General features: G+C 42.5%; 1 protein-coding gene across 1 annotated transcript in view; it reads right to left on the reverse strand.

Annotated features, from left to right (window-relative positions):
• Window positions 1-16529, reverse strand: part of LOC311144394 (potassium channel subfamily T member 1-like) — a gene marked incomplete at both ends in the record, with an annotated part of 142492 nt that overhangs the window by 47963 nt on the left and 78000 nt on the right. Inside the window, one exon of the mRNA XM_084180407.1 lies at window positions 14772-14810. Coding sequence (XP_084036533.1) covers window positions 14772-14810 — 39 coding nt within the window. The remainder of the gene's footprint in view (window positions 1-14771; window positions 14811-16529) is intronic.

The raw sequence follows: 16529 nt of genomic DNA on the forward strand, positions 1-16529 counted from the left end.
AATGTGATTTTCTGGATTTCTTTCCCTCATTTTGTCTGTCATAGTTGACGTGTACCTATGATGAAAATTACAGGCCTCTCTCATCTTTTTAAGTGGGAGAACTTGCACAATTGGTGGCTGACTAAATACTTTTTTCCCCCACTGTAAGTTGCTTTTCAAAATGCACCAAAAGAATAGCGACAGAGTGAAGGCAAACACAGTTAAAACAGGATACTTAATCATATGTAACATAAAAAATGGTTACCATTTCCAGCTGCTTTGATTGATTCTGCTTTCCTGGATTGGGTTTAGTGTAAAAAAGCCATCAATCGTAATGACCCCCTTTCCTGGAATGGGTTTAGTGTAAAAAAGCCATCAATCGTAATGACCCCTTTTATTGTCTACTATATAACCCACAGTGGCCAATTACTGTCATGACAACAAGGAGATGTAGAGTAACCATGGTAATTTTGAACTATCTATTAGAGAGTGAATATTGTGTTGATATGACTCAGAAGATATCCAAGTAATAAATCTGATGTGACACATGAGGCACATATGAGGCATGCAATCTGTTTCAACACCACTGCCTGTTTGGCTGGAGAAGACTTTTGCCTGACTGTTGAAATGTGCGATGTGCAGCTGAGGTTTAAGCCACACTGATTTTTAATTTGATGCTCTGATAGCTATGTAGCTATGGTGATATCATTGCCAGTGGAGGATTTTAAAGGACCTTAAATTATGTACGTCTCTAAATTGCGATGGTTCCTCCAACCAAATTAGTTATTTTACATTGCTGCCTCGAGCATAATTATAGTTGACTTCTTCTCCCATGATGCAATTCACCAAGCACACATCCAACCCCTTAGTAGGCCTACAGTACAATGTCCCCCAGCAACTTATATACTGTACATAGGAGTGGAGGTTTAATCATGTAGGAAGTAGGATTGCTCATTAATAATTTGAGTCATAATATTAGATCCTAATGCTATGGATAAACACATCACATAGACTGTAGCTTCTAGCTGTAGACAGCTTTGTTGTGGGGCAGCCCCTCCCTACCCACCACTTCCTGTGTGTGACATCACCACAGACCAGAGGTTCTAAATATTTATATCCTGCACTCTCATTGGTCCTTCAACTATTCCATGTATTCCTGATTGGACTCTCCTATTCCATCATTTCATGAATAAGTAAAAAGGAACAGTGTAGTGACTGTGACTTATGGATCACCCCTGTGGTACAATTCATTCATAATTGACAAGCTGGTCACTTTAAAATATATATTTCATTCTATACAGTTGCACAGGTCTATAGCAGTGTTTCCCAACTCCGATCCTCCAGTACCCCCAACAGTACATATTTTTGTTGTGGCCCCTGACAAGCACACCTGATTCTACTTGTCAACTAATCACCAAGCCCTTGACAAGTTGAATCAAGTTTTTTTGTCAGGGGCTACAACAACAATGTGTTCTGTTGGCGGTACCTGAGGGCCGGAGTTGGGAACACTGGTCTTAGCAATCTAATGAAACACTTTGACGTTAATGTAAAGCAAGTACATTAATAAGGGCTCATGAACTGAATATTGGGGTGGGTCTGTGTGGTTATAAATGAAGGGAGAGCTAACTTTGACTTCTTTATCTAGAATAGATGTAGACTAATCTAAAGTGGGGGTGAAAGATATCTATTTTATGTGTCTCTGTAACAAAAGGGGTTGCCTCCCCTAATGACAGCAGAGGGGAACAATAATGGGCTGTAAACTCCTGCAGGGCCCTTGGAGCCTTCTGACAAGATGAATAGGGAGGAGAGGAGAAGAGAGGAAGGAATGAAGAGGAGAGAAAAGGAGGAGGGCAATTACTGGAGCCTTATCCTGAGGGAAGCATAGATAGATAGAGAGAGAGAGAGAGAGAGAGAGAGATAGAGAGAGAGAGAGAGAGAGAGAGAGAGAGGGGGGGGGGGGTCTGCATGTCTACAGAGGGTACACTGTATACTAAGAGATGTGTAGGTTAACCTGCTCTCCAATCCTCCTCTCCTTCTAGCCTTCATGTCCCTGTTCTCTCTCTCTCTCTCTCTCTCTCTCTCTCTCTCTCTCTCTCTCTCTCTCTCTCTCTCTCTCTCTCTCTCTCTCTCTCTCTCTCTCTCTCTCTCTCTCTCTCTCTCTCTTGCTCTCTCCCCTCTCTTTATCTCTCTCTCTACCCCCCCTCTCTCTCTCTTTATCTCTCTCTCTCCCCCTCGTTTTATCTCTCTCTATCCCCCCTTGTTTTATCTCTCTCTCTATCTCCCTCTATCTCTTTACCACATGGAGACAGCCTCCAGGCAGGAAATGTCCACTCCATTCTCATGTGGTGAACCAATAAGTGGTGCTGTAAAGACACGGAACCACTCGTACACAGCACACACACATGCTCACCATAGAAACACCCAGCAAAGAAAGAGGGACCGGGGATATGCATGATGACATAATCAATATCACAGTATGGATACACAGGTACACAGGTACATAAAGACACAGAGACACAGAGACACAGGTACACATAGACACAGGTACACCAAGACACAGAGACACAGAGACACAGGTACATAGAGACACAGAGACACAGAGACACAGAGACAGGTGCATGAGTAGATTCACATAGAAAACATACAAACAAGGCAACACAAGGGCAACATGCATACATTACATCACTGTTATTACCATACATCCCTGTTATTACCAATCACTGTTATTACCATACATCACTGTTATTACCATACATCACTGTTATCACTGTTATTACCATACATCACTGTTATTACCATACATCACTGTTATTACCATACATCACTGTTATTACCATACATCACTGTTATTACCATACATCACTGTTATTACCATACATCACTGTTATCACTGTTATTGCCATACATCACTGTTATTACCATACATCACTGTTATTACCATACATCACTGTTATCACTGTTATTGCCATACATCACTGTTATTACCATACATAGCTGTTATTACCATACATAGCTGTTATTGCCATACATCACTGTTATTACCATACATAGCTGTTATTGTGTGCAGTGCAGAACTGCTAAACCTTTTCATTGCTGATCATGTCTAGCCAACATTGCTTCAGCATAGACCTAATTACACTTTTATATGGTGGCAACAAACACTCTAAAACATGAAAAGACCTGGTTCAAAAGCAATCCATAGTAATACACTATGGCAGGGAAAAAACTATCTAAATCTAAAGGAATATTGAGGCAGCACACACACCCCTTTAGAAGAGAAAATACTTATTAAAGGGGGCCATGTAACCATAGACACAGACACCTCTCTTTCCTTGCACCTGCAGTTCAGTTTGATTGTCTTCTATGATATGAACATATGGATTGATACTGTAGAAGTGCAGTGTGTACATTAACACATCTGATAAAAGGTATCACGATGCAACATACATGCACACACACACACATTTGAATGAACAATTTAACATAAATAATTTATTTACAATCACATTGAACACACGCACAAATATACATATGCATACACACACGTATAAAAAACATGCATACGCACGCACGCATGCACACACTCACACACACACCCTACGAGAAGATTATTATTATATTTATATATTTTTTTTATTTCACCTTTATTTAACCAGGTAGGCCACACATTTACAACTGCGACCTGGCCAAGATAAAGCAAAGCAGTGCGATAAAAACAACAACACAGAGTTACATATGAGGTAAACAAAATATAAAGTCAAAAATACAAACAGAAAATATATATACAGTGTGTGCGAATGTAGTAAGTTATGGAGGTAAGGCAATAAATAGGCCATAGTGCAAAATAGTTACAATTTCGTATTAACACCGGAATGATAGATGTGCAAAATAAATACTGGGGTGCAAATTAGCAAAATAAATAACAATATGAGGATGAGGTAGTTGTGTGGGCTGATTACAGATGGGCTGTGTACAGGTGCAGTGATCGGTAAGCTGCTCTGACAACTGACGCTTAAAGTTACTGAGGGAGATAAGAGTCTCCAGCTTCAGATATTTTTGCAGTGCGTTCCAGTCATTGGCAACAGAGAACTGGAAGGAATGGCGGCCAAAGGAGGTGTTGGCTTTGGGGATGACCAGTGAGATATACCTGCTGGAGCGCAGACTACGTGTGGGTGTTGCTATGGTGACCAGTGAGCTAAGGTAAGACAGGGATTTGCCTAGCAGTGATTTATAGATGACCTGGAGCCAGTGGGTTTGGCGACGAATATGTAGTGAGGGCCAGCCAACAAGAGCGTACAGGTCACAATGGTGGGTAGTATATGGAGCTTTGGTGACAAAACGGATGGCACTGTGATAGACTACATCCAATTTGCTGAGTAGAGTGTTGGAGGCTATTTTGTAAATGACATCGCCAAAGTCAAGGGTCGGTAGGATAGTCCGTTTTACGAGGGCATGTTTGGCAGCATGAGTGAAGGAGGCTTTGTTGTGAAATAGGAAGCCGATTCTAGATCTAACTTTTGATTGGAGATGATTAATGTGAGTCTGGAAGGAGAGTTTACAGTCTAACCAGACACCTAGGTATTTGTAGTTGTCCACATACTCTAGGTCAGACCCGCCGAGAGTAGTGATTCTAGTCGGGTGGGCGGGTGCAAGCAGCGTTCGGTTGAAGAGCATGCATTTAGTTTTACTAGTGTTTAAGAGCAGTTGGAGGCTATGGAAGGAGTGTTATATGGCGTTGAAGCTTGTTTGGAGGTTTGTTAACACAGTGTCCAATGAAGGGCCAGATGTATACAAAATGGTGTCGTCCGCATAGAGGTATATGATATATATGGTATATAAGATATGGAAGACATACTGTATATCTGCACTGTGCACTGTAAATTAACATCAAACTGATTTTTGACTGCAGGGCAATCTGTATAATAGAACAGAACAGAGCTGCATCAAATGCTCTGTTATCTGATTCACTGTCATCTGTTGGGAGAAGTGAATTAAACCATGATTGTTATCTGATTGACTGTCATCTGTTGGGAGAAGTCAATGAAACCATGATTGTTATCTGATTCACTGTCATCTGTTGGGAGAAGTCAATGAAACCATGATTGTTATCTGATTCACTGTCATCTGTTGGGAGAAGTCAATGAAACCATGATTGTTATCTGATTCACTGTCATCTGTTGGGAGAAGTCAATGAAACCATGATTGTTATCTGATTCACTGTCATCTGTTGGGAGAAGTCAGTGAAACCATGATTGTTATCTGATTCACTGTCATCTGTTGGGAGAAGTCAATGAAACCATGATTGTTATCTGATTCACTGTCATCTGTTTGGAGAAGTTAATTAAACCATGATTGTTATCTGATTCACTGTCATCTGTTGTGTTGGGAGAAGTCAATGAAACCATGATTGTTATCTGATTCACTGTCATCTGTTGGGAGAAGTCAGTGAAACCATGATGAATAGAAGAGAGATGCTTTACACCATACAATCTGTCTTGTTTTAAAAGGCACATCAGTAGCATAAGATACACAGGTGTCAGGGATTGTAATCATGGGGGACTGACTGAAACACATCCAAACAGTTGTTGCATTATTCAAATCACGATCAGATCAGTTATCCCATTGGCTGAGGATTGTTTGATATGAGACACACAGCTGTGTTGATTTCCCATGTTATCTGTTTCAGTTGTCAATGGCCTTGGTTAAGTGCCCATCTGGACTTGAGACCTACACTGTCATTTGGCCACAATTCCATATAAATTCTCGGACCATTACAGAAATGCATTTGCCCTCTCATCTTCCTCTATGAATTTACTTGCATTTCTTTCATGTTTTATATCTTGCTCTCTTTTCAATCCATTTGAGACACAGAAAGTAGTCACTTGTCCATAATTTCAACTAAATTCTCAGACCATTACAGCAATACCATTTGTCCTCTCTGCTCTCCTGTTCATACAGTAACATTTGTCCTCTCAGCTCTCCTGTTCATACAGTAACATCTGTCTGTCACGCCCTGGCTCTGGGGACTCTTAAATGTTGAGCCAGGGTGTGTAGTGTCTATGTTTTGTTTTCTATGTGTTTCTTTCTAGATCGTTTATTTCTATGTTGGCCAGGGTGGTTCCCAATCAGAGACAGCTGTGGCTCGTTGTCTCTGATTGGGAACCATACTTAGGCAGCCTGTTGGCACTTGTTAATTGTGGGATCTTGTTCCGGAGAGGTTTTGTGTTTGTTAACCTTAGGACTTCACGTATCGTTTTGTTGTTTTGTTGTTGTTTGAAGTACTCATTAAAAGATGTACGCATATCACGCTGCGCCTTGGTCCGTTGCTTACGACGATCGTGACACTGTCCTCTCGTGTTCATACTCTTCCCCCGTGAATCTATTTAAATACTCATACTATTTAATCTAAATTTCATCTCAATTCTCAGATCATTACAGAAATATAGTTTCCCTCTTGGCTCTCGCGTTCATACTCTTCTATGAATCTATTCGTATTAATTGTCTATATTAGACCAGGCGATATGTGAGATTTTAAACTTGCTCTCTTTTTATCCTTTTGACACACAAACAGTCCAGTAACAAGCAGCATAAATAATTTCCTCCTGCTGAACTTCAGATACTGTATAAGGGCAGCAGGGACTTCTATAAATATCAAGAACAGACATGAATATTAAAACAGTGGAGGGAGGGGAACTCTCTCCCTCCATCCATCTCTCTCTTTATCACTCTCTCTCTCCCTCCCTCCCTCCACACCCCTCACCATCTATCCACCTCTCTTTCTCTCTTTCTTTCTTTATCTCTCTCTCACTCCCTCCATCCCCCTCTCCATCTCTCTCTCTCTCCCTCCATCCCCCTCTCCATCTCTCTCTTTATCTCTCCATCTCTCTCGCGCTCTTTATCTCTCTCTCTCCCTCATCCCCCTCTCCATCTCTCTCTTTATCTCTCCATCTCTCTCGCGCTCTTTATCTCTCTCTCCCCCTCCCTCCTTCCCTCCCTCCCTCCCTCCCTCCCTGACCAGCCAACCAGCTCCACTGCTCTCCAGTCAACCTACTTAAAATAGCGGTGCGTCCTCCAAACACAGCTCAGGAAAACTGGAGGTGTATCACGACACAGAGACACCAGCTCTGAGGAAGAACAAGCCAGCCGCCCCAGATATGTCTGACACCTTATATTTGTACTGTAATTAGAATTGCTTCTAATTAATGACTCCCACACATGCTCCACATTCAGTCAATAGGAATGTACAGTATGCATCACATAATCTATCTTCCCTTGTTCAGCCCCCTGCAATAGACTGTGAGGATACATCCTCAAGAAACACTACTTCTTATAGTGGTTAGCTTGTTTTTACCACATCACTGGTAACACAATCAAGATCGATTAGAATTATGTTTTTCCATTCTAGAGTGGTTTTTCTGAGTCAATTCCAAAGCCTGGTCACATATCACATCCTGTGGGATCTCAGATAGCCACTTTGACCAAAAGAACAAAATACAATTTTATTATTATATTATATTACAGCTGTTGTTAGTTTGAACCAAATTTCTGTTATGACATAAGATACCATTCCAAAAGCAATTTGAATCTGAACTCTTGTCGTACATCAAATTAACAAATTGAGTAGCATCTTCCACAGAGAGAAGCATCTTCCACAGAGAGAAACCGTTTTACTCAAAATCTCAAAAGCTTAATATGGAAATACTTTGAGGAAAACTCAGTTTCCCAAAAATGTCCACCTACTGCTTAATTGATTATCTCTCTATGAATGACAAATAAACATTTATCAGCTGTCTCTAACAGAAAAAGCTATGTCTGTCTAGGAAGCAACAGATCCTGTTTGTTCAAATTGCAGAAAGACAGCAAGCACTCTGAAATATTTAAAATGTATAATAAAATAAACAGATAATTTAAGCTGATAAAATCTGTGGCTGGAATAGCCGGTGCCTGAGAATAAAAAGATGATGGAGACATATAATGAAGACATATAATGAAGACATATAATGAAGACATATAATGAAGACATATGATGGAGACATATGATGGAGACATATAATGAAGACCTATAATGAAGACCTATAATGAAGACATATAATGAAGACCTATGATGGAGACATATGATGGAGACATATAATGAAGACATATAATGAGGACATATGATGGAGACATATGATGAAGACATATACTGAAGACATAGTCCCCTGTAGCTCAGTTGGTAGAGCATGGCGCTTGCAACGCCAGGGTTGTGGGTTCCTTTCCCACGGGGGGCCAGTATGAAAATGTATGCACTCACTATAACTGTAAGTCATTCTGGATAAGACAGCAGGCAGGCAGGTAGACAGCAGACAGACAGCAGACAGGCAGACAGACAGGCAGCAGGCATGCAGACAGACAGCAGACAGATGGCAGACAGGCAGACAGACAGACAGTAGACAGCAATTTTTTTAATGCTGAGGAAGCGCTTATCAAACCGGCTGTCATTGGTTGATAGGCGTTCCACAATGAAGACAATCAATCATTTGCACTTCCAGATAGTACAGTACGTACCAAGTACCATTACAATGCCTGGGGTGAAAACATAACAGACAGACAGGAGGCAGCAGACAGGCAGGCAGACAGACAGGCAGGCAGGCAGCAGACAGCAGACAGACAGACAGCAGACAGGCAGGTAGAAAGCATGCAGCAGACAGGCAGACAGACATCAGACAGGCAGGCAGGCAGGCAGGCAGGCAGGCAGGCAGGCAGGCAGGCAGGCAGGCAGGCAGGCAGGCAGACAGCAGACAGACAGACAGACAGACAGACAGACAGACAGACAGACAGACAGACAGACAGACAGCAGACAGGCAGACAGGCAGACAGACAGCAGAGAGGTAGGCAGGCAGACAACAGGCAGACAGGCAGGCAGGCAGACAGCAGACAGACAGACAGTAGACAGCAAACATGCAAGCAGGCAGGCAGACAGACAGTCAAAGTATTCCAACCAAGTACTCAGTGTCCAAATCACTAAGAACTTAAAATGGTCCGCACACACATGCACAGTCGTGAAGAAGGCGCGACAGCGCCTCTTCCACCTCAGGAGGTTGAAAAGGTTTGGCATGGGCCCAAAAGTTCTGCAACTTAACCGTTGAGAGCATCTTGACTGGCTGTATCACTGCTTGGTATGGCAAATGCACCGTCCTCGAGCGCATGGGGCAACAGAGGCTGGTGTGTACAGCCCAGTATATAATTGGGGCCAAGCTCCCTGCCATCCAGGACCTCTATATCAGGCGGTGTGAAAGGATGACCCGGAAAATCCACCCAAGCCATAGACTATTCTCTCTGCGTCCGCACGGCAAGCAGTGCCGGTGCATTAAGTCTGACACCAACAGGCTCCTGAACAGCTTCTATCCCCATGCCATTAGACTGCTTAATAGGTAACTAAATGGCTACAAGGACTATCTGAGTTGACCTTTGTATTTTATTCTTATTTTTACACTCTCTATGATCACTCACAGGGCCCTATACACTATGCACACTGATATTCCAAAACACACACAAACACTCACTCCATCATCTGCTCACTCACACATATGCACATACATTTATACTGACTCTACACACCCACTCACATACAAGCTGCTGCTACTCCGTTTAGCCTATCATATATCCTGACCCCTGTACATTACAGTGAGGGAAAAAAGTATTTGATCCCCTGCTGATTTTGTACGTTTGCCCACTGACAAAGACATGATCAGTCTATAATTTTAATGGTAGGTTTATTTGAACAGTGAGAGACTGAATAACAACAAAAAAATCCAGAAAAACGCATGTCAAAATGTTATAAATTGATTTGCATTTTAATGAGGGAAATACGTTTTTGACCCCTCTGCAAAACATGACTTAGTACTTGGTGGCAAAACCCTTGTTGGCAATCACAGAGGTCAGACGTTTCTTGTAGTTGGCCACCAGGTTTGCACACATCTCAGGAGGGATTTTGTCCCACGCCTCTTTGCAGATCTTCTCCAAGTCATTAAGGTTTCGAGGCTGACGTTTGGCAACTCGAACCTTCAGCTCCCTCCACAGATTTTCTATGGGATTAAGGTCTGGAGACTGGCTAGGCCACTCCAGGACCTTAATGTGCCTCTTCTTGAGCCACTCTTTTGTTGCCTTGGCCGTGTGTTTTGGGTCATTGTCATGCTGGAATACCCATCCACAACCCATTTTCAATGCCCTGGCTGAGGGAAGGAGGTTCTCACCCAAGATTTGACGGTAAATGGCCCCGTCCATCGTCCCTTTAATGCGGTGAAGTTGTCCTGTCCCCTTAGCAGAAAAACACCCCCAAAGCATAATGTTTCCACCTCCATGTTTGACGGTGGGGATGGTGTTCTTGGGGTCATAGGCAGCATTCCTCCTCCTCCAAACACGGCGAGTTGAGTTGATGCCAAAGAGCTCCATTTTGGTCTCATCTGACCACAACATTTTCACCCAGTTCTACTCTGAATCATTCAGATGTTCATTGGCAAACTTCAGACGGGCATGTATATGTGCTTTCTTGGGCAGGGGGACGTTGCGGGCGCTGCAGGATTTCAGTCCTTCACGGCGTAGTGTGTTACCAATTGTTTTCTTGGTGACTATGGTCCCAGCTGCCTTGAGGTCATTGACAAGATCCTCCCGTATAGTTCTGGGCTGATTCCTCACCGTTCTCATAATCATTGCAACTCCACGAGGTGAGATCTTGCATGGAGCCCCAGGCTGAGGGAGATTGACAGTTCTTTTGTGTTTCTTCCATTTGCGAATAATCGCACCAACTGTTGTCACCTTTTCACCAAGCTGCTTGGCGATGGTCTTGTAGCCTATTCCAGCCTTGTGTAGGTCTACAATCTTGTCCCTGACATCCTTGGAGAGCTCTTTGGTCTTGGCCATGGTGGAGAGTTTGGAATCTGATTGATTGATTGCTTCTGTGGACAGGTGTCTTTTATACAGGTAACAAGCTGAGATTAGGAGCACTCCCTTTAAGAGTGTGCTCCTAATCTCAGCTCGTTACCTGTATAAAAGACACCTGGGAGCCAGAAATCTTTCTGATTGAGAGGGGGTCAAATACTTATTTCCCTCATTAAAATGCAAATCAATTTATAATATTTTTGACATGCGTTTTTCAGGATTTTTTTGTTGTTATTCTGTCTCTCACTGTTCAAATAAACCTACCATTCAAATTATAGACTGATCATTTCTTTGTCAATGGGCAAACGTACAAAATCAGCAGGGGATCAAATACTTTTTTCCCTCACTGTATCTACCACATGTACATGTACATATTACCTCAACTACCCGGTGCCCCCGCACATTGACTCTGCACCGGTACCCCCCTGTATATATAGCCTCCCTACTGTTATTTTATTTTACTTCTGCTCTTTTTTTCTCAACACTTTTTTGTTGTTGTTGTTTTATTGTACTTTTTTATTAAGAAATAAATGCATTGTTGGTTAAGGGCTGTAAGTAAGCATTTCACGGTAATGTCTACACCTGTTGTATTCGGCGCATGAGGCAAGTAAAATTTGATTGATTTGATTTGATTTGATCTACCTCTATTGATCCAGTATCCATGCACATTGTAAATATGGTACTGGAACAGATCCTGTATATAGTATGGTACTGGAACAGATCCTGTATATAGTATGGTACTGGAACAGATCCTGTATATAGTATGGTACTGGAACAGATCCTGTATATAGTATGGTACTGGAACAGATCCTGTATATAGTATGGTACTGGAACAGATCCTGTATATAGTATGGTACTGGAACAGATCCTGTATATAGTATGGTACTGGAACTGACCCTGTATATAGTATGGTACTGGAACTGACCCTGTATATAGTATGGTACTGGAACTGATTTCTTGTTTCTTATTTTTATATCTTGTTCTACCTTGTTATTTTTAGTATTACAGTGTCATTGATTACTGCATTGTTGGGGTTAGAGCTTGCAAGAAAGATATTTCACTGTACTTGTGACATTAAAAGTTGAAACCATATCCACTGACTGCACCATTGAACAAAATCCAATAATCTGGAGGTGTTAGTGTTGCCAGAGGCACCAGAAGTACACTATATATACAAAAGTACGTGGACACCCCTTCAAATTAGTGGATTCGGCTATTTTAGCCACACCCGTTGCTGACAGGTGTATAAAATCGAACACACAGCCGTGCAATCTCCATAGACAAACATTGGCAGTAGAATGGCCTTACTGAAGAGCTCAGTAACTTTCAACATGGCACCGTCATAGGATGCACCTTTCCAACAAGTCAGTTTGTCAAATTTCTGCCCTGCTAGAGCTTCCACGTTCCACTGTAACTGCTGTTGTTGTGAAGTGGAAACGTCTAGGCGCAACAACAGCTCAGCCGCGGAGTGGTAAGCCACACAAGCTCACAGAACGGGACTGCCGAATGCTGAAGTGCGTAGCGCGTAACAATCGTCTGTTCTCGGTTGCAACACTCACTACTGAGTTCCAAACTGCCTCTGGAACGTCAGCACAATAACTGTTCATTGGGAGCTTCATGAAATGGGTTTCCATGGCCGAGCAGCCGCAAACAAGCCTAAGATCACCATGCGCAATGCCAAGCGTCGGCTGGAGTGGTGTAAAGCTCACTGCCATTGGAGCAGTGGAAACGCGTTCTCTGGAGTGATGAATCGCGCTTCACTATCTGGCAGTCCGACAGACAAATCTGGGTTTGGCGGATGCCAGGATAACACTACCTGCCCCAATGCATAGTGCCAACTGTAAAGTTTGGGGGAGGAGGAATAATGGTCTGTGGCTGTTTCGCATGGCCCCTTAGTTCCAGTGAAGGTAAATCTTAACTCTACAGCATACAATGACATTCTAGACGTTTCTGTGCTTCCAACTTTATGGCAACAGTTTGGGGAAGGCCCTTTCCTGTTTCAGCATGAGAATGCCCCTGTGCAAAAAAAGAGGTCCATACAGAAATGGTTTGTCGAGATCGGTGTGGAAGAACTTGACTGGCCTGCACAGAGCCCTGACCTCAACCCCATCGAAAAACTTTGGGATGAATTGGAACGCCGACTGCGAGCCAGGCCTAATCACCCAACATCAGTGCCCGACCTCACTAATGCTCTTGTTAGGCTGGACAATAGAACGAGTCAAAATTCACCCAAGGCTGAAAAACGTTAATAGAACGTTGGCTAAGCTGGAACACTAGCGTGAGCCCATAGCAAATGAATTGAATCGAACGTTCGCAGAGCCTATTTTGACTGGAATGATGCTTAGAATTCAATTTTGCCTAAATGGCACCAAAAAATGTATACCTTTTCATTTTACCACTACAATCTGTTCTTAGGACGAAACTGAAAAATAACAACTTGTGTAGAAAGTAAACATCCACACCTCAGTGGTGTCAACTGTGCTTATGTCTGCATAACGAGGAAGTAGCGATCGATGACAACGGAGTACGCTGCCCAGCCGTACATAATTAGAAAGAGGGTATTGTCATGATTAAAATGGTGTCCTACGTGAAAAAATCAAAATATACACATTGTGAGATATTTGGCAAAATATACCAGCATGCCTCTCCATTGGAAAACAATGGGGGGAGCTCAGTGTTCCAAGGACAGAAAGTATTTTGGGGCTAGCGTTTGACGACAACGGAGTACGCTGCCCAGCTTTACATAATTAGAAAGAGGAGATTCTCATGATTAAAATAGTGCCCGACTTGAAAAAATGAAAATATATACATTGCGAGATATTTGGCAAATAGACAGACATACCTATATTTCCCCTATAGGAAACAATGGGACGACCTCAGAGTTCCATGAGTAATATTTTGTTGTTGTTGACATTTTAACTATCAGCAATTGGTTCAGCCTGGGCAGGTCTCATTGCCAACAATAGCGAAGCAGGCATTCTGACGTAGAACAATGGGCTGGGAATAAAACATTCGAAAGGCAAGTTGGTGCCATGGTGCTCAATAGAACTAATAGGAGCTGGCAGGGTGAAAAATGCCCTAAAATAAGGCCTCTTATTTCGTGATTACTTAAAAACTTCAGCAAGCAGCTGGGACATATGGTAATATTATGAAACTGGGCACCACAGCGGATGCAATGAACTAGTTTTTATCAGAAAAAAGCGTTATTAAAAATGTAATGTGTCCAGCCTACTCTTGTGGTTGAAGGGAAGCAAGTCCCCGCAGCATTGTTCCAACATCTAGTGGAAAGCCTTCCCAAAAGAGTGGAGGCTGTTATAGCAGCAAAGGGGGGATCAACTCCATAATAATGCCCATCAGTTTGGAATGAGATGTTTGATGAGCAGGTGTCCACATACTTTTGGTCATGTAGTGTACTTCTATAAATGACAGTATCACAGAGGACCAACAGCTTAATCTGGTGCTGAGACTAAGTCTGCATTCCAAATGGCACACTACCCACTGGGCACAGACATCAATTCATTGAAATGACGTGGAAACAACATTGATTCAAGCAGTGTGTGCCCAGTGGGTATTCCCTTTATAGTGCACTACTTTTGACCAGGGCCCATAGTATAGGCCAGGGAATAGGGTGCCATTTGGGACATATGCTCAAGTCAACGGGGATAGAAGAACATTAAGCTGTGTGTGTTAATCAATCTCCCATAGCGGCCGGAGTCACAGGACACATGCCATGCCATGCTAGCATGATGCTGGAACTGTGTCCCAAATGACACCCTATTCCCTATATAGTGCACTACTTTTGAACTGGGCCCTGATCAAAAGTAGTGCACCATATATGGAATAGGGTGCCATTTGGAATGCATCCTGGGACTTACTGGGCGTTGGTAGAGTCCATACTGTACTCTTCCTGATACCTATAGGCACAGTACACAGATAGGGGACAGGTTAGGTCATTAGGAGGAGGGAGGGAGGGAGGGAGGGAGGGAGGGAGGGGGGGCGGCATGCTTTCACAGAGGACATGCAAGACCAGAAAGACAAAAGCATCTCAGAGTAGGAGTGCCGATCTAGGATAACGTCCCGGTAGAACTCAAGCCTAGATTAGGATCAGACATTAGGATTGACAGGGATCCTCGGATACAGTTATTTGATTAGTTTGAGAACAGACGGGAGACTCTTAATGCAAACCACAGGAGACCAGAGGACAGCAGGAAGGAAAACCCACTGGGTCAATCTCAATGGCTTCCGCATTCAAATGACGGCAAATTGGACAGATTGTATTTCGTACTGTAGCAGCTTGAATGGATGTATCGGGGTGACATTGAAATCAGTCAACAAACAGAGAATTAACATGTTGAGAACATGTTGAGAATCAGAGACACTGTCAAACGTTAAAACGTCAGATTCTTCTAAAAGGGCTGTATTGCACTTCATACTCAGGTAGATGGTAGTTAAAGGTATATACTTCTTGGGGTTTGCTCATATGAATCATGAGAATCTAGAATCAACCACCTATAGAGAACTTGGAGCTGACACCATTCCTATATTTACAATGTACTTTTAATCCAACAGTCATAAGCATAAATTCATACGGACAGATTTAATTATTATGAAGCATGCTCTATATGACAAGTTCACTAGATATGATCTTCTTCAAATACCTGTACAACTGAGATAAAACCCTCTTTGGATTTGTCACTTCCTATACTTGTAGATTGATAAAGATATTCACTGCTTAAGGGGGAAATCTGCAGTTGCTGAATCCATTTTTGTACTTATAAATTAATGATATGTACCTATTGATTCTTGAAGAATATAACTTCTAAATGACTCATGAGTTTAGTTCAACTGTCGTAACCCATCAGAACCCAAAATACAAACTTGTTTGTAAACAAAGTAATATAATCAAACACTGTATAGCCTCAAAACATGGTTAAAACTATACTTTTGATATCATGGATGGTCAGTCCTTGCATCCATAGCTCTGTCTATGAATTTGAGAGTGGTTACATTTCTCGAGCCCCAACCCTCAGCTTTTTACCGAAACAAGGGCGGGGAGCAATGTTCCCTCTAAGCTGTGTGTGCACGGACGCGCAGCTCCCACGGGACTTCCACGCAGATCAAATAACAGCCCGCACAGAGAAGCACGAGATTGAACTTCACTCAACTTTCTAGTTTTCCCCTTTAGTTAACACTATCAACGTTTCCCTCTACTGTGGGAATTGCCAATATTAGCTACTTTCAATGCAACATACAGAAACAAAACTAACTATGCAAGAGATTTTCTTGTAGGCAGAACGCACCTGAGTAGGATTCTATTGCAGTGACAGGCACGACTCAGCCCATACTCTGCAGACCAGTGCGGCATAACCAATCAGAGCTGCAGTATCCCTATATGCAAATAGACCATTGCCATATATGGATCTGTGCCATTCACTTTGAACTGGACTGTGTTTACAGCATGAGCGGTCGCAAGTAGATGCGCTTGTTTTGAGATCAAAGCGAGAGCTGCATGTAGCCACGCGTGCACATTTGTTCATATTCTTTGCTAGTTAGTGAGTTATTAGCCCAGAGTGGTTGCTTCCTACAAGAGCACAAAACGTGCATTTCTAGCCATCTTTGAAAAGCGAGTCAGG

This window comes from Coregonus lavaretus (assembly GCF_964263955.1).
Source record: "Coregonus lavaretus genome assembly, chromosome: 17".
In the NCBI taxonomy this organism is placed as follows: Eukaryota; Metazoa; Chordata; class Actinopteri; order Salmoniformes; family Salmonidae; genus Coregonus; species Coregonus lavaretus.